This window comes from Gambusia affinis, linkage group LG02 (genome assembly GCF_019740435.1).
Source record: "Gambusia affinis linkage group LG02, SWU_Gaff_1.0, whole genome shotgun sequence".
NCBI classification, from domain to species: Eukaryota; Metazoa; Chordata; class Actinopteri; order Cyprinodontiformes; family Poeciliidae; genus Gambusia; species Gambusia affinis.
In genome coordinates, this window is record NC_057869.1 from 14,279,492 (window position 1) to 14,305,207 (window position 25,716).

General features: G+C 41.2%; 1 protein-coding gene across 2 annotated transcripts in view; it reads left to right on the plus strand.

The window, feature by feature from the left end:
* The window catches only part of gse1b (Gse1 coiled-coil protein b), a 180,628-nt gene that overhangs the window by 135,326 nt on the left and 19,586 nt on the right, over positions 1–25,716 (plus strand). For both annotated transcript variants that reach the window (XM_044137379.1, XM_044137368.1), the window contains 2 exons: positions 16,210–16,407; positions 24,971–25,179. In XM_044137379.1, coding sequence (XP_043993314.1) covers positions 16,210–16,407; positions 24,971–25,179 — 407 coding nt within the window. The remainder of the gene's footprint in view (positions 1–16,209; positions 16,408–24,970; positions 25,180–25,716) is intronic.

The window sequence follows — 25,716 nt, forward strand, 5'->3', positions numbered from 1 at the left end:
TCTTACACTACACCAACAAGGTGATTTCTTGATAAACATCTTTCTGGAAACTAACAGCGTCTTAAACAGTCTTTAGAAAAGTAAGTGGAAGCCATTTAATGAGTTTGAGGAAACAAACTACAGTTTTCTACCAGCTTTATTTATGTATTGATGATATTTTGTTGTAATTGTTTGTTGGAATGGAAGTCTCAAATTGTGATTTTGTGGATTCATGTAGTTGGGGTTCAGTTTCCAACTTTATATACATACACAAACACTGCATTTTAAATCCAAAATTTTCATATGCTTGTACAAATATCACCGTTTAATCACATTCTGTTAAGTTTCTGAATTATTAAATGTATCAAAGCTGCTACGATACATGAAAGGTGTAAGTAAACCTACAAAGCTCTCTTGTTTTAATCAGTGTGCTACTGCTGATGATATAGTGTTACAGTTTTTGCAGTTTCATAAAATGGTTTGTTGATAATTTTGATGCCACTTGAATTACCTGTACCTTTGCCACATCTTTGCAGTTGTGGTAACTTTGTAATCTTTTGTGCTTCCGTAGGCAACGTGGACCAACTTTAGATTATCATGTTTGAAACATTACAGGCTTGTTTGTCTGTTTCATTCTGCATATTTTATCACTAGTTTGTATTTCATGCTATTTGCAGCATATCCTAAAGGCCAACAGTCCTAAATTGCATCTTAATCAAGAGTAATAATATAACTTCTCTCTGCAGCAAAGTTATGACCCTCTTCCGACATTCATGAAGCTTGACCTAATTTTAGAATATGATCACTTGATCATAGAAATTACATCTGCAAATCTTTGAAACATATACTTTAACTTCTGCCTACATTATAACTGGCTGATTTCTTGAATATCATCTCATGTCAAACTCTTTTGTCCTGTCCTTCTGTCTCTTAAATGAAAAACATCTATGTGCTCTTTTTAAGATTGGGGATTATTGGTTGGAAGATCATGAGTCTGTCTTTTGGATTCGTCATGATCCAAGGCCTGAGTCACAGTCTTCCTCACAGATGTAGTTCAACTATGTCTATTAGTCTCTTTAACTTAAGATTCAGGGGCTCACTCACAATATTTAGCATGTTTTTGTTTTCTTTTTTAAACAACATGAACCCCCTCAGCTGCAGGTCAGCTGGTGAGGCTCATGCCACCTAGATATGCACCAATCTGTGCACAGAAATTGAGATTGCCTGTTTTCTCTTGATACACTCTGACTGTTACTGAAAGTTTAGACATTTTTCTACTACCAGTTTGAGATTTAAATGGACATATTCTTGTATGTTCTTATTTATTAGATTTAAATCCACTCCTCTTATTTAAGAACCTGCAGCACATTTCTCCTCATGCGTTTATATACCTTTGGGTTTAAAAAATAAAACTGAACCTGCACACCAGACTTTAAAGAAGACAGGAAATCAGTGTTAATCTGGAAAAGCCAGATTCGTGCATGTCTAATATCACTGCTACCTCGAAGCAGCAGTATTTGTCTTCTGTGGCTCGTTATTTTATAGAGCGGTAAAGCTTCTGGGAAAGTCAAAGTAAGGGAGTTTGGAGCTCTCTTTCATTTATGTAATGATGGACTTTGTCAAAAAGTCAGATCAAGATAAGTGTCATCTGTATATCTGCGAAACATAGTTATGAACTGAGTTAAATGGTTTGAGTTGAATTTCTCATCTTTCTCGTCAGACTTTCATGCATTTGCTAGGTCTGCATGTGAGGAGAGTATAAGTAAGATAAATTAAGCAGATTTTGCACAGAGGTGCAGTTTCCTACTAGCAATCTGCCGTTTGAAGGTTTTTTAACCTTTAGCACTGCAATGCTGCTTTTTACAAAGCTGGCATGTTTTCAGGTGTCGTCGTGCTGTGGTAGCCTGTGGTGCTGTGATGTCTGGGGGCTAGACAGCAGCTGTGCCGAGCAGAGTGTTGGTGACAGTTTGTCTGTGGCAGCAGCACCTGGCTCTGTTTAGAGAGTGATTAGGAGAGTCCCAAGCAGCTCCCTGTTCTGTTTACACAAGGAGCCTGGAGTTAAAGGTGACCCACTTTGCATTTTCTTATCAACAGCCCACATTGATAGCTTTGAATAGCACAGACTGTAGAAGGACTTTTGCATGGGTTTACATAGCTCTCAATTGGAAAGAATGGGATGTGTTTGACTGGGCGAGGCTTGGCTTTGACTACTATTATAACAATGTCCTTAGGTGGTATGAAAATGTGGGAGCGTACACTGCTCTGTGTGTGTGTCATCTCAGGGTTTCTGTGTGGTCTGGTTGTGTGTTGGAAGAGAAACCACTGTAGGATGTTTATAAAATGAGGGTTTTTCCTGGTCAGCGTGTCTCCCTCCACCTCTGCCATTTTTTTCTCTCCCTCTCTTGCTGTGCTTTGCCAGCCAAACCTTTGTGCTTTGTGCTGCTAAATTCTGGTTGAAGGCATGATATGGTACATTTGATTGGATTTGTGTGTCTAAGAATCCTCATACTGGGTGTTTAAAAAGAATAACAAAAATAAATGTAAGCTGTAAATGTAATGACCAATGAGGACAGCTGAACAAATAGATCATAAAATATTCAACTGAGGGGAAGGCAAACAGACAGTTCAACAAATGGAGGGAAAAATAGCTGTAATAGCTTAGAGAACTTGAACATTATTTTGTGTTTGTTTTCACACCTTCCATGTTTTGCTTCTTATGTCACTGATAAGGCCAGTTAACATTTTTCATGTCTTGTCTGGATGTCAAAACAAGCTAAACCTGCTTTTCATCAACCTTGACTGCACAAAATAAAACTGATAGTCAATACCCCCTTTAGGAAATGTAAAGAAGGTCTGGTCGTTCATGAAAGTGCATTTACAATTGGCTTATACTCTTGCTATTGTTGTCTGCGTTTGTTCAGATTTAGTTTAAATCAAAACCTAGGCACAAAATTTTATATTTTGGCTGTTCTTTGTGAGGTTGTGATCTACATGGCTACATAGTCTTCATATAATTTGGAGAAGCAGGAAACAAATAAATTCACCAATCAGGCTTATTGTGATCAGCCCATTTATGGTTTCCTTTTAAGTCTGACCTGTCAGTTGTGATTTTGACTAATTCAGATTTTTCTTTTCCTCCAAAAACTGTCATAATGTAATTTTTGATGTGGTCCTGTTTTAACTAGTGCCAAGTAGATTGAGATCAAGGACTTGGGATTCATAGTGTTCTGCTCTGTCAGGACCAGGTACATTTCCTGTGCCATTACATTGCTGTTTGTTCATTTGTAATATTTTACTTCCATAATAAATAATTGACCGGCCCTCAAGTTTTAGGATACCTGTTGTCTTAAGTCACCAGAAAGGAAATAGTGTTAATTCTCATGTTCAAGCATCCAGCATGTAGAAGTGAGTGAAGTGCACATTTTGTTGTTTTTGGGTCATCAGTTTGATGTTTGACTTGCAGAAATATGACTGACCTGTTGATCTCTGATTAAAGCCAGTCAAAGAAAAAATTAACTGTAATCTCAAGTCAATTGATTCATGCATTTCCTAAAAGAAACTTTGATAGATCATGTACGTTCACAGCTACTGTTTTTACTCACAACACTCGGCCATTTGTTGAAATGGCCGAGTGTTGTGAGCTGATGTTTAAACATATACAAGATATTGAAGCAGAACATAACATACAATACATTGACTTTGCTTGATTGTGTCTCTTCTTTTGTAGGGTCCATTTTTTCCCCCCTTTCCAGCACATCCAAACCTAGATCCTTTGAACAACATCAGAGGCATGCAGCTTTTTTCTCCAGTGAGTTTTCTTTTATAAAACAAGGCATAGTTCTCAGCAGTGGGCCTGAAACTGTTTTCCGTAATGTTAACTGAGCTATAAATTTCCTAAGAGAAGCTGAAAACGTAAAATGCCTCCTTTCACACCACTCGGTCTTGCTACAACCACGCCACAGAACCTCTTTTTGGATAACTTTAGATTTTGTGTATGTTTGTGTAGCTCAGGTTTGCTGTTGTCGTTGTCATACCCCAGAACTTGATAAGCGCTTGCCAAACAAACAGAACACGGGCAACATGAGAGCAGCAGATAAGCGGATCACGCACACGGTCAATACTGACCATACTTGACTATTGCCCTAACAGTGTGTGTCTTCTTTCATTACCAATTGTTTTATGTGTGTGTATGTATTTCAGCTTGACTCATATACTTTGTGTTTATCAGTATTGTCTCTGTACGCCCTGCAGTCTCACACTCTGTTATAACCCAGCATTGTGCCAGGGGGCTACTTTTCAACAATCGCCTTTTCTTTTGCTATCACATCATCATCTCTCTTTTGGCCTCTATCTGTCTCTGCTTCCATGTCTCTCCTGTTTCCCCTGCTTCTCTCTCGCTCTGGTATCTGCTACATCAGCTGACTGTCATATTGTATGTGTCGGTTTGTTAGCTTGCCTCCTTGTGTATAAGAGCAAGGTCAGTCATATGCCTGAAGAAACTAAGCGGGCTTCTGTGGCCAAGTGTTTTAATCAGTTCCTGGATAGAGCTGTGTCGATGCTCTGACAGAGGACATGCAGTTGCCAGCTAAACTTGCTTCATGTGGCTGATATTTGCATAGCTAAAGAGCTTCTGTTTTGGACTCTTTTTGTGTGTGTGTCTGTTTATATCTTTGCTTCACATCTTATTTGCGTCGTCTCTTATCTCAGTTTCACATCAACCATATGGGTTTCCCCTGTGCGTTGCTGATGACTGCCATGATGTGCAATAACTCAGTAAGCAGAAGAAATGTACAGTAAGGTCGTGTTCTGACAGAAGGATGTTTGGCATTCTTCTATCTTTTTAAAGGAAATTTTTATAAAACATCTCATGTTTTTCCTAAAGAATGGGTGTTATTTAATTATTTTAAAAGGAGATAAAAATTAATTTAACTCAAAATTTATAAGAAAAACAAGAAATTCTGTAGGAAAATATATCAATTACTTTTTGAAATAGTTTGTCTTCTGAGTCAACTAAAATCTATCATAACTGAGGAGTAATTTGTATGTTAAATGGTCATTTATTTTTTGATTATTTTGTTTAACCAACTTATACTAGACCCAGAAAGGAGAATTACAATGTTACTGTGAAAATAAAGCAGATTTTAGTGTTGCAGATTTTAGTGTTATCCAGTTCTATTAGAGACTAACCAGTTAATCATCAGGAAGTCGGGATCAGACAGTTGCCTTTTGATTGCCTCAGATCAGTGATCACTTGGTCAAATACAAGGGTAAAGATCACATTCAGTAAAGTAGTGGCAATAATTACCACAATTTTCAGTCTATAAACACATCAGTTAGCATAATTTGAGGTTTTCCACTTTTAGTTTTGTAAAAATCCAGTAAAGGTTAGGGAAACATCTTTGGGCACGTAAATGAGTTCTTATTTTGAGTTAGACTCAAACCTCAGTGGGGAAAAAAAATACACAGCACTTTTTTCCTACGTCACAATCTTGAAAAAAGAATTATCTCAAGCACCATCTGGTGAAACTTGATTGGTTTCATTTCTAAATCAAACCGTTGAAAAAAGGAGCACCTCAGGTCTGAGATGAGAGATTAACAAAGTTTGCACTTGCATAGCCACAAACATATGCGGGTCAGTTTTTAATGTTAGATAAGAGAACAAACAGGCTGGTGGAGCATTAATCCAATTTACATCTTTAAATCTAAAGATGCAAATTTTAGAATAAAATAAGATGATCCTTGTAGAAAAGATAATCTTACAGTAATCAGTTTGGTTGCCTATATTTAGAATGAATCTGTACAATGTATTGAACTGCAATCGTTACAGGAATGTCATAGGTCTAGTTTGATGCAATATATGGTAAGCCATTATACACTCATTGACCACTTTATTCTCTATACGTGTTCAATTACTGACCATAATAGGTACTCAGCCTAACAAATGGCAGAAAATCAGTTCATAAAGGTGTCTAGATGTCGTGAAGTTCAAACTCTGAATCAGAACAGGAGTAAAAGGGATTTAAATTACTTTAAATGTGACGATCTTTGTTTCAGAAACTGCTGAATGGAGATTTTTCAGCAAAACTATCTCAAGTTTACAGATAGGTCCGAAAAAGAGAAAATATGTTGTGACAGTTGTGTGGATGCCTTGTTGATTTCAGAGGCAAAGAGGCAGATTGATTTGAAATATTTGAAAGAAAACGTTCAATTAAATAACCACGTCTTACATCAGTCCCTGAATGAATAGCAACACATCAAACCTTTAATCTGACGGACTACAGCATCAGAAAACCATACCAGCTGCTTTAGCTTTAGCTTAGAACTGGAAACTAAAGTTAAAGTTCAAACAATTTAATCAAAGGTGGAGGAAAAAGTCAAATGTGTAAAATCGCTACCCTGTTTGATGGATCTCTTTATCTGCTGTAACATTCAGCTGGTACCATCAAAATTTGGTATAAACAACATGAAAGCATGCTTCCATGCCTTCTTATATCAATGATTCAGTTGTGGTGGTTCCTTAGTACCAGACCAGCATCATATAAAACACCACAGCCTACCTGAAGATTGTTTCTGACCATTTCTATCCCTTTACATAAAATGAGTTTATCATCATCGGATAAACTCAAATTATCTCTCAGAAATGCTAAAACACCTTGTGGAATTAAGGTAGCAAAGTTCTAAACGCAAAAAGTGCTCAGCTAATGCATACTATTGTCTCCAGGAAGAGTTTTTCCAAGAGAGATGCAGTCATTCTTTGCTTGCCAATGATATGAGTTGGATTGGCTTTGACTACTTTTGATGCCCACACCTGGTACATATTTCAACTCAGCAGATGTTAAAGCTCGAAGAAGGTGGTAGTTTTGCATTAATATAAAAAGAATAAGGGAAACAATGGTTTTTTGTAGCTCCACTTTAGATCATGAGAACACCTTTCATACCTGCAGTTATGTGAATGTGACAAGTGTGCAATGAATTTTTTTTTGTGGCAAATGTAGCCTACATGCTAGCATGTTCTCTTGACTTTCAAACATGCCATCATACAAAGTTGAACTTCTACTAAAGCTTCTGTGCTAAATACGAATATAAAACTGCTCTGTGGCATATGCTTTGGCATTTTTAACAAAATAATTATTTTGTGAAGAATTAGGAGATATGTGGTCATTGTAATGTCAAGTGCCCACATGAAACCAATTCACTCATCAGGCATGCGCACTCCTGGACAAGCACATGCATGTATGTGCAGGAACACACTCCGATTATACCAATTACAGGATTATAATAGGGTAACTCTCAACAACTGGACCCAACAACGGAAAGTCAAGTGAACGTCTGTGTCTGTGCGTATCGGTGTGTGTGTGTGTGTGTACGTCTGTGTCTGTGCGTATCGATGTGTGTGTGTGTATTTGGTGGAGCCACTTGGGAGTCAGGGCCCATGCAGAGCACTCGCAGTGCTAATTAGGCAGCTACAACCTAACTGCGTATATCACAGGGAGGAGGAGAGAACAGAGCAGAGAGATGGGCTGAAGTGAGGAACGTGTGCAGGGGAAGGCAGCAGAAGCACAGCTCATCTCCTGAGGTGGTCTGTGGAGGGAGACAAAGAGAGGGGGAGAGAGAGAGCTTTAAGATGATAACAACCAAAATATGTTACATGCAGTAGGGTCCCCAGGCACTGAGAGATTTGCAGTGCAGACTTGTACAATTCAGCCAGGTCTGTGCGACATAAAAGCTGGCCTGTGTATGCGTGGCTAGGTGCGTGTGTGTGTGTGTGTGTGTTTAACGTTTATGTGGCGTAACGTGTACCAAAGAACACCACAGGTGCAGAAACCACACAAAGATCCTTGGCAGGTCTTTGTAGAGTTCATAATCTGGAACATCTGTCATTTCTCCCTCTTCTTTTGAAAAAAAAAAAACAAAACACACTGCCACCTTTCTCTTCTTCTGTAACAGATGAGGTTGATGGAAAAAAAGAGAGTTTAAACAGGATATGGTGGCGATTGTGGTGATAAGTGAGAGATGAGTCCCTCCTCCAGGGAGTGGTGGCCCTGTAGTCTTCCCCCTCGGAAAGGGACTGTGAAAGGCACATCCATCCAGGCAGCAGCTTGACTTCAGGGGGAAAAGGACCACAAAGAGCCAGGGACACAGACAGGAGGCTCTTATGTGTGTTTGTGTGGCTGAGTGTGTGCCTCTTCATGTGTGGGTTCACACTCTCTAAGCAGCGTTGTGAAGCGTAACCAGACTGTTCTGTCATACGCCCACGCTGGTGTCTCAGAGAACACAACTACACACTCCCCAGATGACATGCACGCACATGCACACAACCACAGCCCCGGCGAGCCGTACCACAGCTGATATGTAATTAACAGACAGAGGAAATGGCCCTGTTGGGGTGGGTTAGGCAGGAGCAGGGTGGGAGGGAGCGAAGAAAGTCACCTCAGCTCGTGCCTGCCCTCAAGACACACCGTTCCTCTGTAGCTTCGCTGTGTGTGTTTGTGCTGGAGGATTGAAAGGAAGAAGGTGAGAAGAGGGAGATGGATGGTGGCTGGTCTTTTGAATTCTCTGTTTTTGTTGCAAGCTGCTGTCATGCCGGTTGTGGGTGTGGGGTGGGGGTGACGGTGAAGAAAAAAGAAGTGGGAGGTGAGGTATGAATAATAAGCTGTGCACATTCGCATACACAAACTTGTCAGTTGAATTCACACAAGCTAAAAGGAAGGAGGACAGCTCCTTTTGGTTATTGCAGACATATTTTTGGGTCCCTGCGTTGAGGACAGTGAGAGGACGGTCGAGTCAGGAGGTGGTGCACTTTGTTCTCCAGCATAGCGCCATAATGGAGGCCTGCTATATAATGACAGTTCAGACAGTGGTTAAACTCTTTTGTCTTCCCAATTGATCTCTTCCAAGCACAGCACCACTTTTCTCTCGGCATCTTTGTCTGTCTTTTGCTTTTTCCCTTATTCTCCAGTGGAATTGCTTCCTTTGATGGCGTCGCTTTGCAGCCACGGTGCGCCTGTTTCAGGATGTCTCTGATATTAGGGGTTTTGTCTTTTGTGTGAGGGTAACAGAGATGGCACTCGAAAGGTGTGCATTTCCGTGCAAACACACACACACCGATACGCGTTCGTTGTATAGCGCCTGAGGGTGGATTGCTTTGACATCTCATCTCAGAAGTCAAACAAAGCTGGAACTACCAGAGCAGGTTTATCCTGCAGTGCCCCAGGATACGTCTGTATTTCTACGTGCGCTCAGGACTGAGATGATCACAAACATCTAAATGTACAGTTCGTAGGCAAGATTTGGTATTTTTGGGTCAAATCCATACTCAACATCATCTTTGTAGATGTGATTACATTATTGTTTGATTGCCATTGTTTGAGCTGATCAGTCTTTGTGCACACTTAGCAGTTTCGTTTTATTTATTTATCATGATAAAACCAGCTGAGCTTAATGCGCCAAAGTGTCATTTGATTGTTTCCTTGTCCTTTTCAGTGAACTTGTTCTACAGCTATGTATGATTCATGGTGGAATATTTGGATAGTTGTACTATAGTGTAAAAATTTTGACATTTATATGAAGATGCTAATTTAATTTAAGAAATTAATATTTTACAGAGGAAATTTAATCAATTCAGTTGCTAGAAAATGAAAGCAGCAAATGTTTTATTGTTTAACAATCAGCAGAAAAAGTAATAACACCTATATTTGTCCACACAACTTGAAAATCTTCCCTTTACTCTTCGTTACAGCTTTGGTACACAAGTGACAGTTATCAGCAGTTTGACACCCAAGTAGTTGATTTTTGTCAGCCACAAAGTTGTGCTTCCTGTGGTTATTCAGTCAGTTATAGTAGGTGTGACTTTGGCCTGCGTTACATCTCATTCTGCTCTGTTGGTTTCATCCACATCTCTGTTTGGCTGGTTATTTTTAGACGCCCTCATTTAGTTTTTCTCTGTCTTAAGCCTGAAGTTTCCTTGATGATCACTGGACTTCTTAAATACCTTTTTCTCAGCCCTTTTAATCCCCTGTCAGCACATTCTCAGCCAACCATCCTAGCTGACATGTTCTCACCAGGCCGACTGTAAAATCCCTCCTGCAGTCAGGGACTGAGTGACTCGCTTTCAGCAGAGAGCATGACGTTGCTCCTCCTGGATGAGGAATGCTTTTCCATTTAGTGACGCTTTTTTTTTTTTATGCTAAGAAACTGTGACCTAAAACATAATCATGAGAAGTTTGTGTATTTGCTACGTCACATCATGTTGGATGTTGGTGTAATGTTACCTGAAGCTACTCAAATAATGAGTTTAGTCTGGAAAGGCACAAATAGGCCAAAGATCGGAACGAAACAATTGCTACTCTTAGTCTAATATAAAAAAAATCTGAAAACAAAATTCCATTCATGTATTTCCTCAAAACATAGATACTCCCATCGCTTTTTGTTTTTTAAACCACGTCATTTGTTGACCCTTTTTTAGTTTTTTAGTTAACAATCCAATAGAGGTTCCAATTGCTTGAATTCATAGACAGGAACGATCTTGTAATTCTTTCATTTTTAGCTGCTAGCTCTATTAAAAAAAACACCTTCACATGTTTTCTGTTTGATATTGTATTAACTACAGGTATTTTACAGACCATAAGGCAGAAAAGAAATGCTTCAGATAACATTTGAAGGAGCAGTAAATGTGTGGGGTTTTTTGTTGGGTTTTTTTTGGGGGTTTTTTTCATTCTGGCAACTGCAGCTCTGACACTACAGGAAGGATGATCAGAAAACAGTGATCAAGTCTCGTGTTTGAGGAAAGTAATTACAGGGACGTAGGTGTGGAACAAAGCAACAAAGCTGCAGAAGTATTCAATGCTCGAACTAGTTTATTGCCAAGACATTTTTATTGCTCATTTGAGGGCAGGGCACTCACCGGCTTGGCTCTGTTCCTAAGCAGCGCCTCAGTATTGGAGCTAAAGTGTGCTTTTCTAAGCCTCTATAAAATGGTTTATCTATGTTGTGTGTGTGCAATCAATACACAGTAGCTAGAGGTGGTGCACTTTTGGTCCGTGCAGCGTTAGACTTTGTCAAGCCATCCTAGTGACTGGATCGAGTTGATGGGCCAGCTGCACTGCGCTGCTAGTTTTAACAAGCTGATAGGCAAATCCCTTCCTGGTTAAAGATTAACCACCCGCTTGAGCTGCCATTGCATTATCTCTCAACTGGCCAAGGCACACAGGAGCCAGGGGGATTTACTTTGTGTGTGTGTGTGTAAGAGAGAGGGAGGGTAATCTGCATTCCAACCACAAAAGGGTGGAACATAGTGTGTCTGTCAGTGTGTTTGAAAATGGGAGTAAGCGATCAGCTTTTCTACCAGCTGGGTGTTAAAATGTTAAAACTGTGTGTTTACTGTATGCAATTTACCAGTCAATCTGCTATTGTGTGTGTGTGTGTGCGTGTGTGTGTACTTGTTTATGTTACCTATTGAGAACATTCTCTGGTAAATTCATTAACCTTCTGACGACCGATGAGACTCATGAGGGCCAAAGCCTGGTCCAACACTTACCCTTCCATAGGGTAAGTGTTGGGTTTAGAAGTATGATGTCAATTGAGTTTTAGCTAAGGCTAGAGCTAGGAATAAACTGGTAACTGTTTGGGTTCAGCATGAATGACGTGACTATAATGAATGGAAGTTGATATGGAGTCCTACATGTGTAGAAACACAAAATTGTTTGTGTATAAATTTACCGTGTTGTGTTTTTGGGTGTATCCTGTTTACATGATGTCTGTTGTAATCTAACTTCTTCTTTCAACGGATTATTTTGTTTTCCCTGAGGGCGTAGCAGCACCCAAAGAGTTAATTGCATCAGGAAGACCTCTGATTAACCCTTAGGTTGCCATGAAATTATTATTTCATTTGGCTTCAGATCCAAAATATTGTATTTATGTGAGCTTTGCATTAGGATTTTTAGCTGTGGTATTGGATTTGCCCTTTGTCCCTTGCAAAATCCCCAACAGTATCATTTTTAATCTGTTTTTCCTTTTGTGTATCAGTAGCTCTGAGGTCTGTGACATATGCTGTGTAGCTGCCTGATTAACTGTAACACAATGCCATCTGCTGGATGCTTGAAGAACAGATAAATCCTCTGACGTTAAAACCTAAATATTTGCTCACTTATATAGAAATTCCTTAGAAAGTTTTCACCATATGCTGCATCATGTCATGCATTTCCTCATTAGTTCTAGTGAAATAGCAGCTTTCGCTTGAATGTTGCTTGCTTCTCCACTTTTGAAAGAGAAATGATGCAAGGTTTGCTATTGTTTGATTGGTTGAACCATTATTCACTCGTGTAGTAATATTCTTCGGTGTTTCATTGTTAGTCCTGTTTGAGGTTTATTGGGGGGGTTGTATAATTTTCTTGTCTACGTTGTGTCTAGACAATCAAAAGCTGACAGGAAAAAAATAAAGGAAACCAGTAAGAAACTATCAGGTACAAGCAAAAGCAATACTAGCACTATGCAGTCACTGGTGTACCTTTGCTTTAAAAAGTTATTTTATCCCATAATTGTTACATTATAACATTCGGGTAGATGTTTAAGTCTTTGTAATGAGATGCCGGATGAAGTGTTGGCATTTCTGGATCTGTCCTCATGTGTGAGGCATTGCAGCAGAATGCTTGCTGGAAGTTATTAACCATCTAGAATTAGATAGTTATGATGAGCTGAATAACAGAAAGGTATATCATTCTGACCTACAAGCACCTACAAGGATTTGAGAAAGAAAATAAATTTTAGAATTTTGTTGAAGACTATGCCTCAAAATTGAACTAAAAATTTTAAAGAAGCAGTAAAAGTTTCTTTTCTATTTTAATTAAAAGCACTTAAATTATGTTGTTTTTGATTTACACATTGAGAATGTTGTTTAAATGAAGGCCTTCATCAACTAAATAAGAGCTAAGCAGACACTACCTTAACCTTTAAGATTAAGGTGTAAAGATGTGAAGCACGATGGTGTATTTTAAAGTGTTTGTCTGCAGTGCAAACCTGGTCTGGGTGTCTCTATCTGTATCAGTCACATGCTCTATCACCCTTCTGAGAAAAGCAGCAAAGTGACGGAAGGAGGAAATGACTAAAGAAACAACTCATTCTCACCCCTGCAATAACAGCAGGACCCATGAAGGGGAAGTTTTAACCTATGCTTTCACCCTTTTTCCTGAGCCCTCTGCCTCACAAACCCTCACAAGCAATTGTTGTCAGGATGGAGGAGGCTGGTGTGGAATTGTATCAGTATCTTTTGTTGTGTGTTGTTAGATAGCCGGTCCACATTTTTGACATAGCTTCCTGGTTTGAGTGTTAATTTGGAGAGAAATAATTTCTTGGCTATTTCCAGGTGGAGTTGGGTTGTTTTAAGAGATGAATGCTTTATTACAAAAGGTTTTCTTTCCCAAGCAGTCAGGCTTGACACAGGTCAAGACATGTCATCTTTTTTTTTTTTTCTTTTCTTTTTTTTCTTGTCTTGTTGCTCCATGTGGGGCGGTTCACATGTGTAAGTAACCTACCGGCTCCCAGCCATACACGTCTATGCACACCACCACCCATTCTGTGTGAGACTCTCCCTGGCAATGGGGTCACATATAGTGACCGACCGAGTGCCCTCCCCTGACTTTTCTTCCCTCCCCCTCCTCCACTCTGCCATGGCAGGGCATGCATGCCTGTGTCTGTTATCTACAAATGGCTGAGGAATTATAGGTTGAGAGGGGAGGAGGAGGAGGAGGAGTGAGGGAAGGAGGGCGGGGGCGAAGGGATGAGGTCATGTGACATCGCAGCAGCTGCTTGCCTAAGAATTTCTGTTTTCTCACTTGGGGAGAGAGCTTGAACAGGGAGGGGAGAGATAGGCAAGCTGTGTAGTGTGTTGCTTTGTTAGATAAGCTTTTCAAACAGTCTGCGAGAGGCAGGAAGGCAGGCTGGCAGGGAGGGTGCGGGTGGATGGCTGAGAGAAGATAGAAAGAGGAGTGCAGGAAGATGGTGTGTGTCCTGTTGGCGTCTACCGGCGTGTGCTGGGATGGGCTCGACGTGAAGATGCAGCCGTGGGGGATCCAGGCGGCTCCACTTCTTTGTGCAGTAAGAAGCTCCCACCATCCGCTTTTTGATCTCACGGAGGGATTCATGAACCGCTGCCAGACTTCTAGATGTGTGCATTTATCAAGCTCTTGTCTGTGTCATTTTTCTCTCGCTTTTACCCTCATTTGCCTGTCTGTGCTGTGGCTTGATGTGTGTGGTATATTACTCTGTGGCTTGTTAGAGTCACAGAAAGTTGAGGGTAGATTTCTCCTCCTTCCGTATCCGGCTTTTTCAGACAGATTCTTTTGCAAGAGAAAGGAGCCTGAAGTGCATTGTCTTGACAAAGTCGGGCTGTTAAGCCGAGTCTGGACTCAGCACTGCTGTGTTTGTTCTGCAGACAGTAGTCATTGTTGATTCCATTATTAATTGTTTGCTGGGTTCATTCAGAGTGCACTGGGTAACTGGGAGGTTACGAGCAGGACAACTCAAAAGGTGTTAGGAACGCTATTTACCATCTCATTCCTGACTTGCTACTGTGTGTGAGTGTGTGTCCAAACACTCACAAGGTGCTGAGCTTCTGCTGTCTTCTCAGGAGGGAACATGATCTTTTTATAGCCCTCTCAACCCCTGGGGTAAACCCAGATATAACTCCTACTAATCTAATTGTGCTGTTGATAAACCTGCGGCCCACTTTTTATTCTTTTATGAATGTCATATTGCTAGTGAATGATGATTCACCACTTTTTTTGGGGGGGAGGTTTTCTTGAGTGATTCCCAGGATATGTGATTTGATAATACTTCTGGCTTGCTCAACCTGATCTTGTCTGAACTGACATTGTCCTCTGAGCCACCCCTATTTGTGTGTGTGTGTGCTTGTTTTGCCTGAGCACGTAGGGCTATCAGGCTCTGCTGTGGCATTTAGGGATTCCACTGACAGAGAGGCTGTCAGCATGGTTCGTTTTACAAGACGCACACACTGACACACATCATATATGTACAGGAAGAGAAGGGATAGCTCTCCTGACACTGTCACAACCCTCTGTCGGCTGCAAAACTTGGTCTTTTTTTCAGATTTACTAACATTTTCCTTTTGACAAGTTAAAAATAATTTGAATGCACTGTTTAATTTCTTGAATTTGTTTTTAAATATTTGTCTTTTATATGCACATGCTGGATCAGTTTTCATACAGTACTTTTAAAAAGTGACACTGGAAGGTATTCTCCATTGTACCATTACTGTAGTTTTAATGAGACGTAAGAGAAAGCGCCCAGGAATTTCCTCTGGGTGTTTATAGAATATTCCCTTCCCCCCACTTGTTGCTGTGCATTCCATTTAAGCTGCCTGAAGAAGGTAGTTATTACATTTTTCTCATCTCTTATCAAAAATTGCATCTGACTGATCAGTCACATTGATAAAATTTGTTAGGGTCCAGGGCATATGCTTTGATGCAAAAATGTTGAAAATCTGTTTACCTTTTCTGGTGAATTTAAAACTAATGCCTCTATCAATCTACAGCACATCTTTTTTTCTTTATCACACTTGCAGATAGGAAGAGTTGGGCTGTTAAAAAATTCAAAATAAAACTACGTGGACACTTAGAGTTCCATCTTTAGCTTAAAACTTCAATCGCAAGCTTCATTCTTTCTGTTAATGTCATGTTACCATAAAACCTCAATATTTTTTACTCAGACTTTTTTCTTAAATAATGTTTGTTGTGGAGATCCACTGCTCCTGGATGTGAATTTTCTCACATTTATGGCTGCGAGAGAGAAAGTCAGGTTGGTATGGAGCTTGCTCAATAGTGTAAACTGTGACAGCAGGCCTCTGGTGGCCATGTGTGAATACTACTGAGGGTTTTTTTTCTGAGCAAAAGAAGAGTGACCTGCCCTTTTAACCTTCCACCTCTGACCGTAGGACGTATGACCCTGAATCCCCATCCTCTCCAGCTGTCACAGACACCCACCATCACAATCTGCCTTGACTCTGTATCAAAGGAAACAGCCAAATGCCTTTTACTTCTCGCTCATGTTTATCTGCATTATTCCTCTAATATTAATTTCCATGGAAGCTATTTTTGTCTGCAAAGTAGTTTTTGTTTAACTTGAGAAAGAAAGTTGCAGATTTTTTTAATTATTATTGTTTAGTTGTGCACATAATTAATACTTCCCACCCTCCTTTCTTTCTGTTTGCGTTTTTAGGCATGAGCCATGAGCCAAAGTCACCATCATTAGGAATGATCTCAACGGCGACCCGTACAACGGCGACGGTCAGCCCCCTCACCCCGTCACCTCTGAACGGCTCCATCGTAGCAAATGGAAGCCCAGCTGCCCAGTCATCCCACTCTGGATTTGCCGCAGCTCTCCGTAAACTGGCAAAACAGGCAGAAGAACCTCGAGGTAAAGCTAAAACCTGGTGCGACTACGATCGATTCCTGCCTTGCTGTAATGGATGTTTGAAGTTATTTCAGGTGGAAAAACAGATTTCCATTATTGAGAATGTACTGCTAATATGAATCATGTGGCATCCCTGCTGTATTGAATTTGATGTTGTCCCTGGAGATAGGTGGGGTGATGAGGAGCCACTCCAACTGACCCATTTAATTTGCTGTGTGCGAGTCCATATGCTTGGATGCACTTGTCACTGTGTCTCTCGACTCTTCAGTTCATTGTCATAAGAGACCGTTTGTCAGAAGAAGGCAGATTTCCCATCTAATACTTCTATAAATAAGAAAAACTAGATGTATATAAGATTTCCATGCATCCCTTTTGGGTTCACCTAACAAACAAAGCATTGAGATTAAGGGGTTTTTAAAAAGTTGGTGATGAAACCAAATTGTTCCATCCATCATTGTTCCATCATCAAGAACAGGTTCTTGCAGCTCAATGTTATTTTTAACGAGATTCCAGAGAAGGTTCTGGCCATACCTTAAGGCACCGCTAAGAGGAGGCTACCGAGTTTTTCTCTTTAGAGATGCGCTGATCAGTCATCCAGAGATGGAAATCAGTCAATTTTCCCTTGATCAGCTTTGATCTATGATTGGGGCATGAATACTAAAAAAACATCAGATTTTCTTTTTAATCCTGTCTATGAAGTCCATCAAAACTAAGAACTGTATCCAGTATCAGGCTATAAACCGTTAACAATAAGCCTTTGAGCAATTGGGACCATATTGTGCATTTTAGCGATGCAGAAACGTGGGATATTCTGTTGGATTTAAAACCACCACATCTTCTAAAACGTCTGTTATAACTCTGATCTTAAAGGTAATAAGAAAAAGTCTGAGCAGTTCATCATTCAAAGAATTGTGGAAATATTTTAGGTGCCTTCTGAAAAGGAAAATCTTTGCTCCATTTGCCTTGGCACCATTATTCCCGACTTTGTTGCTGCTCCTAAATCAGAAGGACCCCTCCCAGTTTGAAGTCCCTGGACAATTTGCTCCCCAACCCACAGAGGTCTGGTACCCAGAACCTCTAAGATGATTTATTACCTCTATAGAGCCGGCTTCTCCTTACCTCCCTTTCCATCTTTCAGTCCTTTATCTGTCCTCACTGCTTTAGCCTCGTATGTCAAATACAAAAATTCACCTAGAAAATTCAGTCTTGCACTTTACTTTTATAAAGAACCCATTTCTTTTCATTCAAAATGTTCCATTTTAGTTCTATTGCATGCCCCCTTTTTTGTAGTAATGACTTTAATATTTTGTTTTACACTATGTGAGGTGTGCACAGCGCTATTGGTGATTCAAAAGTGACTGAAGAAAGAGGTGCCTTTTTTCCCTTTGTTGAATCAAGAGCAGATGTAGCTCATTTTTACTAAAAGCACATTGCCTTTGTTATCTCTGAGGACTACCCAGCCTGGTTGGAGTAGGTAGTGAGGTGTCAGTGAGTCAGCTGTTGGGCATACAGCAAGGTGCAACTGCCTGTGTAGGAAGCTTTGTGTTTCCAGGGTGGGCAGAGAGTCATATGGCTCCTGAGCTCAAGTCATTTTTCTGTCTACAGTCTATATTTATAGCCAACACACACCCAAACACCCCCACATGTATAAACAGTTGTCTTTGCAATGGTATAAGCTTTGTGATTTCTTTGCATGCTGCAGCCTGCTATCCTTTCATTACCTTTTGACTCAGCCTCCTCTTCTCTTTCCCACCCTGTGGTGTTTGCTTTCGGGGGCAATATGTGTATGTGAGATGTAATGACTCACGTTCTAAGGCTTTAAAGAATTAGCTTAGTTTGAGCACTAGTATTGCAGCGACCAGCCACTGAACTGATTTAAGACCCGGAGCACGGCTGCTGTTTATATACACACCCACACACACCCGTGCGTACACGCACACAGTTGCATACATCGTCACTTGTCTGAGGCAAGCATAATGAATAGCTCTGTGTTTTGAGAGCTGTGTTGAAGAGGGGAGGTGATGGATAATGAGTATCGGAGCAGCATAAAGGACACTCTCATCCAGCGTACGCTCACATGTGTAAGCAAATCTGCGCAGACTCAGCCAGCACGCTGCCTCAGAAAAGCAGACCTCCTGATATCTGATTAATTAAGCCGATCTGGGTTTAATCATCTCGGTTGTTTCTTCTCCGCTCTCTGCTTAGACACACAAACACGGAAAGAGTTTTACAGCTGGAGAGAAAATGAAGTGAGGGGGAATAAAGGTATTCAGGGTAGATGGAATGAACCGAACTGGCTAGATAAAAGGATTAGGAAGTAATTAGTAGATTTGTGAAAACCAGAAGTGTCTGTTATAAAGCGTGTGTGTGTGTGTGTGTTGGAGTGCATGTGTGTGGCCAGAGGCTTCCCTTGTTTCTGGGAGCTCAGAGCATGCTGGGACAGTGGGGCAGTGTGTCGCTGACCTCTCCATCTGGAGCCTGCCTGGAGCTTGCACTGCCTTGCTGTGCTCAGTGTATGCGGGCGTGTGGGTGTGCGTGTGTGTCTACTGTATGTGTGTTTCTCAAAGGCAGAAACCCTTCAGGCTGTTACTGTCCCTGAAACACTCACAAACCAGCTCTTTTCCTTTACCTTCCCTCTATCTTTCTATGCACTCTTCTCATGAGTAAGATCACAAATGAGGCATTATTAATCTGGATGTACAGTTTGTACAGTCAGCAGAAGCCACTATGTATTGCTGCTCTTATTTCCTCCCGCCATCTTGTACCATCTTCCTTTCTCTCACTGGCACAGCAACACACATACTGTGTGTGTGCGTGGGCGTGTGTGTGTGTGTGTGTGTGTGTGCATGCTCTCCCCTCCCCCCCAACTCAGTGATGCAGATTACAGGCTTTGTGTTGTGTTGTCAGAGCATGTCCAAGACTGTAGTAGCAGGTGTGTGCAGCGTTTGTGTGCATTAGCATGTGTTTGTGTGTTAGGAGTGCACGTGTTGAGGCTTGTGCTGGTTGGGGTGGCATATGGATGCAGGGCTGGCTGGGCACTGCTATGCACACCAGGTGTGAAATGGACTGTTTAATTAAGTGCTGATGTTGTTGTAATGCATGCTGGGAGGGAGGAGGTGGGAGTGAGGAGGGTGTGTTGGTGGAGGGGGTGGAGGAGAGCAGCCACTCTTTGGCATGATGAGACGTATGCCTGCCCGGCCGTTTCGACAGAGGTGATGGTGGGTTGGGAGGGGTTGGGCAACATTAAAGCCCTTTTTGTGTGTTTCTCTTTAGATCCTATCGAGGGACAGGAAAGTCGGTGTGTGTGAATGAAAGGACCCACTGAAAACTCCGGGCGGCTTTTTTTTTTTTTTTTGTACAGGGTCACTGGTTAATGTAAAATGTATTGGCTGTGCAGGGACACTTGGCCGCTGCGTCCGACCACAGATTGCTTGGTTTGTTTATTGCTTCTGCTCCCTGATTGTGTGTGTGTGCATGTGGATCAGCTTGAGCAATCAAGTGAGGAGGCTCTCGGAGAGAATGGGGTCTGGTAATAGAGGAGACGATGGAGAAAGGAGCTTCACATTAATCATATAGAGCTAGGTACTGAGACAGGATTCTCCTTTTATCTCTTTTGTTCCTTTTTCCTTCTGTCTCTTACTGCTCTATCCCTTTTTCTCTCCCTGTAACCCCCCTCCAGACCTCATCATCACACAACATGCACCCCACCATATCAAGGAAGTGACAGTCCCATTAATGAAGTGCAGGTTGAGAGCTGATGAGCCCGTTTTAGACTCTAGGGATGAAAGCCCTTGCTCCATTCCTCCTCTTCCAGCTCTCTGCAGGCCCAGCATGTGTGGCCATCTTCCCTCTATAGATAGAAGGGGAGGAGCATATGGCAGTGACGAGACCATGCTGATGCCAGTCACATGTCTTGCGTGCCGGATTTTTGCCTATCACGTGGTAGGGTGATGAGAGGGAAGAGGAGAAGAGGAGGGCTGATAATGGTCCACAAGGAAATCTTAAAAGGATGGTAAAGACTTGAGTCATGAGAAGTGTGTGGAAAGATAGAAGCAGAAGGTTGAAGAAAGAAAGAAGCTTACAAAATCTTCACTTTTTCATATGTTACATATGAATCATAAGCATTAATGTATTTATTGGGCTTTTATTTTATACATTAAAAGTCTTTTCCAAATAAAATTCTGATTTGTGGACCTTTCTATAATTTCAACTTAGTATAAATAGAGATGTTAAGTGAAGTCCTGACAGGCTCTTTTAGTTGGCTCTCAGAAACATAAGACACACTAAACAGAGAGGACCACAGTTGGTCAAGAATAATATCTCAACCTTAACACATATAGAAAATATGAATATAGCATAACTGCAAACATACCAAGCAATGAATCCACCTAAGCTAGGTGGAAAAGGAGAGAATTATTCAGAGGAGCAGTATATACTCTGGAAGGACACTCTGCAGAGATCCAGTCCTCAGATAGAATATATTGACTGGACAACTATTAGAGATGGATTCCACAAATCTGGCCACTAGGAATGAGTAGAAAGATACTTTGTGCACTGTTAAAAAATAAAGTTGTAAAGTTATCAACATGCTTTGGTGATGCTTCTTTTTAGCAGAAATAGAAAAGCTGGAATGGGTAGACCAGTAGATAATGTCCATCTGGCTGAACGTGAGCTGTTTTGCTAAGTAACAGCTCAAATGAGCTAAAATGAGCAATAATTTCAGTCTCTAGATCTATAGTACTGGTAGAGACCCTTGCAACACTAATTGGAGCAAAGTCTAGATTTTGGACTGCATTAAATCAAGGAGCTGAACATATACATGATTATATTTGTGACCTTTATCTGTAAAGTAATCTTTAAATCATTTGTCCTCGTCCTTTCACGTCAACGTGGTTCACAAGTATATTAAACTCCAATAAAATTACACTTCTGGCTGTTAAGTGAAAAAATGTGACAGTTCAAGATGTGTGGATCCTTTTGGTAAGACACTGCCTGCAAATGAATGCTGTAATGTAACCAGTTTAACAAAAATCTTAATAAATAGTATTTTATTGTGTATACATATTTTTTAATTGAGCTTTAAGGCTGACAGATCTTTGTCTGGTTGGCAGGCTCCGCGTCTGAACAGAAGGGAAATGAAGTAGGGGGTATGAAGAGGTGGTATGTAGGGGTGCTGTTCAAAAGGAGGAGGTGGAAACGATAAAAGAATAATAGCTGTTGGTGTGTTTGTGTTTTTCTTCTCGGTGTATAATGCGCCTGCCCATTGAGGAAGGATGCTTTGAAGTATACGCAGATTCTCCAAGCTGCAAGAAGAGAATGAAGCTGTTGGTTGAAGGCTGTTGGTTGAAGGCTCTTGTCTCTTTTATTTCCACCCTTCCCTTACCTGCTCCCCTTCCCCTTAATTATTTAGTCTGCCCTGCCTCTTCTTTGGTCTGTACTGCCTCCACGATGAAGAGGACAAGGAGATGGAGGGGGGCATCAGGCGGAGGTGGGGGTAGATGTAGTGCAGCGCTGTTGCTTAGCAGTAGAGTATCAGTGTGAGCACCCCCCACTCGTACCCTACCCTCCCCACCCCACCACCACCTCTCTCCAACTCCCCCATCCCTGGCTTTATTTGCTTCCCCATCCTTGTGTATGCCAGTTGCGAGTGTGCATGTGTGTGTGATGACTGAATAGGCTGTGACACTAGAGCTGTATTAAGTGTAGCTCTGTTCCCCAGGCTGAGTGGGCTGCTATTGATTGGCCTAGTCTTGTAGGGGAGAGTAATGGCTCTCCGAGGTGAGGTGGGGAGGGGGGGGGGGATTAGGCCACTAATTGCTATTGTGCAGACAAGATATGACTGCCCCATCCACCACTCACACATCTGCACCCCTTATCTCTGCTTTCCTCTCTGGTCTCTCTCTCCCGTCTCTTACCTTTCTCTTTTTTTCTTTTTCTTTTTTTTTTTTAAACTAATCACTCCCCCATCTCCCATCATTTTTCATTTTCATGTCTCTCCACATGTCACCTCCATCTCTTCATCACACGTCTTTTCTCATGCTGTCCCCTGCCAGTCCTGCCGCTTCACCACTCGCATAGATTTTTTTCACTTTTTTTTTTTTTCTTTTTTCTTTTTTGAAGTTAGAAATCACCTCGATGCTATCATTGATCCCTTCAATAGTAAAATTCTCCACCATGTCTTCACGGCACCTACCACGAAATGACGACGTCTGTTATGGTTATGTTACCATGGAAACCAAAGCAGAGAAGAAATTTGGATAGAAGGCAGACCTGAAACCGACCCGGGGTTTCTGCTCCTTATAAATTTAAAATAAGCACACTGTTGCACGAAAACGTGCTACCTGCACACCAAAGCTCTCATCTCTCATTGTCCTTTCGGCAGCGCCGTCCCACCGAGAGGGTTGTGACCCAGTTTGACTGTGTAATGCTGTACTTCCTCTGAGAGTTGGTGATATACAGCACACTGCGCTGTCATAAGAAGGGGGAGAGAGGCTTGTAGAAGAAGAACAAAGACAGCTTATCAGTAAAAAAGCGGGAAGACAGGAACGTCAATAAAGGAAGATAGAAGGATACGAACAGTAGAAAGAGAATGTAGTTGGGAGCAACAGAAGGCTGCCGGAGCGGAGGTTAAGGCTGTTATGGTTAGGAAGATGAAAGTCTAAACAGAGGCATATGAATGTGGGGACATCATATTGGAGGTTTTGTAGCCAGGGAGAGAGAAAGCGAGATGTGCTGAAAGTGAGGCATGTGACCAGTCCGTGACCCCGCGCTACAGGGTTTCCCTGGAGGGCTTTGTTAATGTGGCACAGCTACATCACAGCAGAGGAGCTCATTGGACTAGCTTTTCACCACCTGCTGTGCATGTGTATGTATGGAGAAAAGGAGGGAAGGGGAGATGGGCACATATGTGCCTGTAAGCACAGCATATAAATACAGTATTGGTGTTGACAACCACACAGTGTGTGCTTATAGTTTTATGTCCTGCAAATCGTGATCAATTAAAGTGAATCAAACATACCCATCCAGCTTAAAAAGAATATAGCATCTCTTGCTAAATAATATCCCTTAACTTTATCCAGATTTGGTCAATTTGCAAGCAAAAGATTACATTTAAAATTGGGCTTTACACAGAAATGATCTAATAATTATGAAGTGGGAGACAAGAGATACATGCTTTTCAACATTTTTAAGATAAAACATTTGAACCTTTTGACCTGCATATGTGTTCCAACTGCCTTTAGATGTTATTTAATTAGTAAACAGTCTAACTGTGTTTAATTTTGCCTCTGTATAAACACAGTCATTCTATGAAGACCTCAGAGGTTTGCTAGAGAACATTTCTGAACTAACATTCTTGGGTTAAGTTATGATCAACTTAAAGGCAGGTTTTGGTTACAAAACAGTATCCCAAGTTTTGAACATCTAACAGTTCAATCTATCATGCAGAAATAGAAAGAATACTGTGTAACTGCTAACCCTTCAAGGCTGGGCAAGGATAGCATAAATCAGAACATCAACCAAGAGGCCCAGGATACCTGGAGGATTTTCAGAGATCCACTGCTCTGATGGGAAAATCTCTTGACAGGACAAGTGCTAGATGTGCACTTTATGGCTCCTACCCACCTTTCACCGTTTTTGTTGTTGAACAAAAACTATAGTCTTGTATAAAGTTTGTCATAAACTATATAGGGCACACAGTAAATGTATAGAAGAAGGTGCTCTGGTCAAATGAGACCAAAGTTTAACTTTTTGGCCCACGTGCAAATAATAAAACAGGGTGATCGTAACATCGTTCTTTTGGTGGATGCTGTTCTTCAGCAGAGAAAAGGAAGCAGTTCAGAGTTGATGGGACATTTGCTGACAATTCAAAGAAAAACAGTTAAGAGGCTTCAACATATTTGCCACTGGGGTGGAAATGATCATACAGCTAAACACTCAACATACATCTAGAGGTGCAATGAAAAAATTCGGATCAAAGCATATTCACGTGTTAAATTAGTGAAATCAGAACTAAAATACCATTGAGAATTTGTGGAATTTGGAAATCCCACAAATTTCTATTTGGACACTCTTCAGTGAATCTGAGTCACCCTGAGTTATTTTGGAAAGTAGAGTAAACATGTCTGCCTATAAATGTGCAAAGCTGGTACAGATGTTCCCCAAATGACTTCCCACTGCAACTGCAGTGAAAGGTGGGTAGGAGGCAGATCTGAAACTGGCCTGACGAATAGTATCGACTCCATGCATCAGTGAGGCTGAATGCATACCCATATCACATGTAAATGCTATGCATATCATTTTCTATTTTAATTTTTAAAAACAATGTAAAACTATGCATCAATTTCCCTCATCTTCATAATTTTTTTTATCCCTCTGTGTCTGTCTGTCATATAAAGTTCAAACAAAATATGTTATATGGATTTGTTTATGATAAATTTCATGTCAGGGTGCAACTTGTTTCAAGTGTTACATCTGGCTTTTTTTTCATTGTTTTTCATAGGAAAAAAAAAAACCTTCTCAGCAGGTGATAATTTTCTGACTTTGTTTTGTTTTTATTTTTCTTCAGCTGCATCCTCCATCAGCAGTGAGTCATCTCCAGTCTCTTCTCCGGCCACCAACCACAGCTCTCCAGTCAGTACACCCAAGAGAGGTCCTCTTGGTCCAGGACCTGTGCTGGTTCCCCCAGCAGGTCACAGTGTGCCAAACACTCCACCTGTAGTCACCATAGCTCCTACAAAAACAAGCAACGGCCTGTGGAGGAACGAGGGCCGGCAGGTAAATTAACATTTAAAAAGCCTTTCACACTGACATTGAGTCTATCCGGTTTTTCTTCCCCCATATTTAGTTGCTCTAGTTTGCCTCAAATGCCTTTTTTTCCTGATTCTTACTGTTGTGTTCAAATCTTCTCATTGTTCAGCTTGCCTTCAAGCACAATCTACACACACCAGCTGGACTTTTCAGGCTTCAGTGGATTTTCTTGCAGCATGCAGCTCATGAGGTGTCAGTATATACTTGACATATGTGCCTGTGACATAGCTGACAGGTCTATGAGTGTAGCTCCAACAACTCACTGGCTTCATGCATTAAACAATGTCAGCTGCCACTGGGACAGTGAGGTGATGGCAGTAATGGCAGCCAACATCTGTGCCTCTCTGTGCCCACTCCCATTCCATCCTTGGATCAGTCTCCCTAGTGTTAGGGTTAAGACTGGTAATCCTCCAACCCAACCCTCAGCAGTCAAAAGGATCCTTAGCCCCATCAACCCGACGCACACTCTTAAGTTGCATTGTGGAAGAGAGAGAAAGTGGGAGA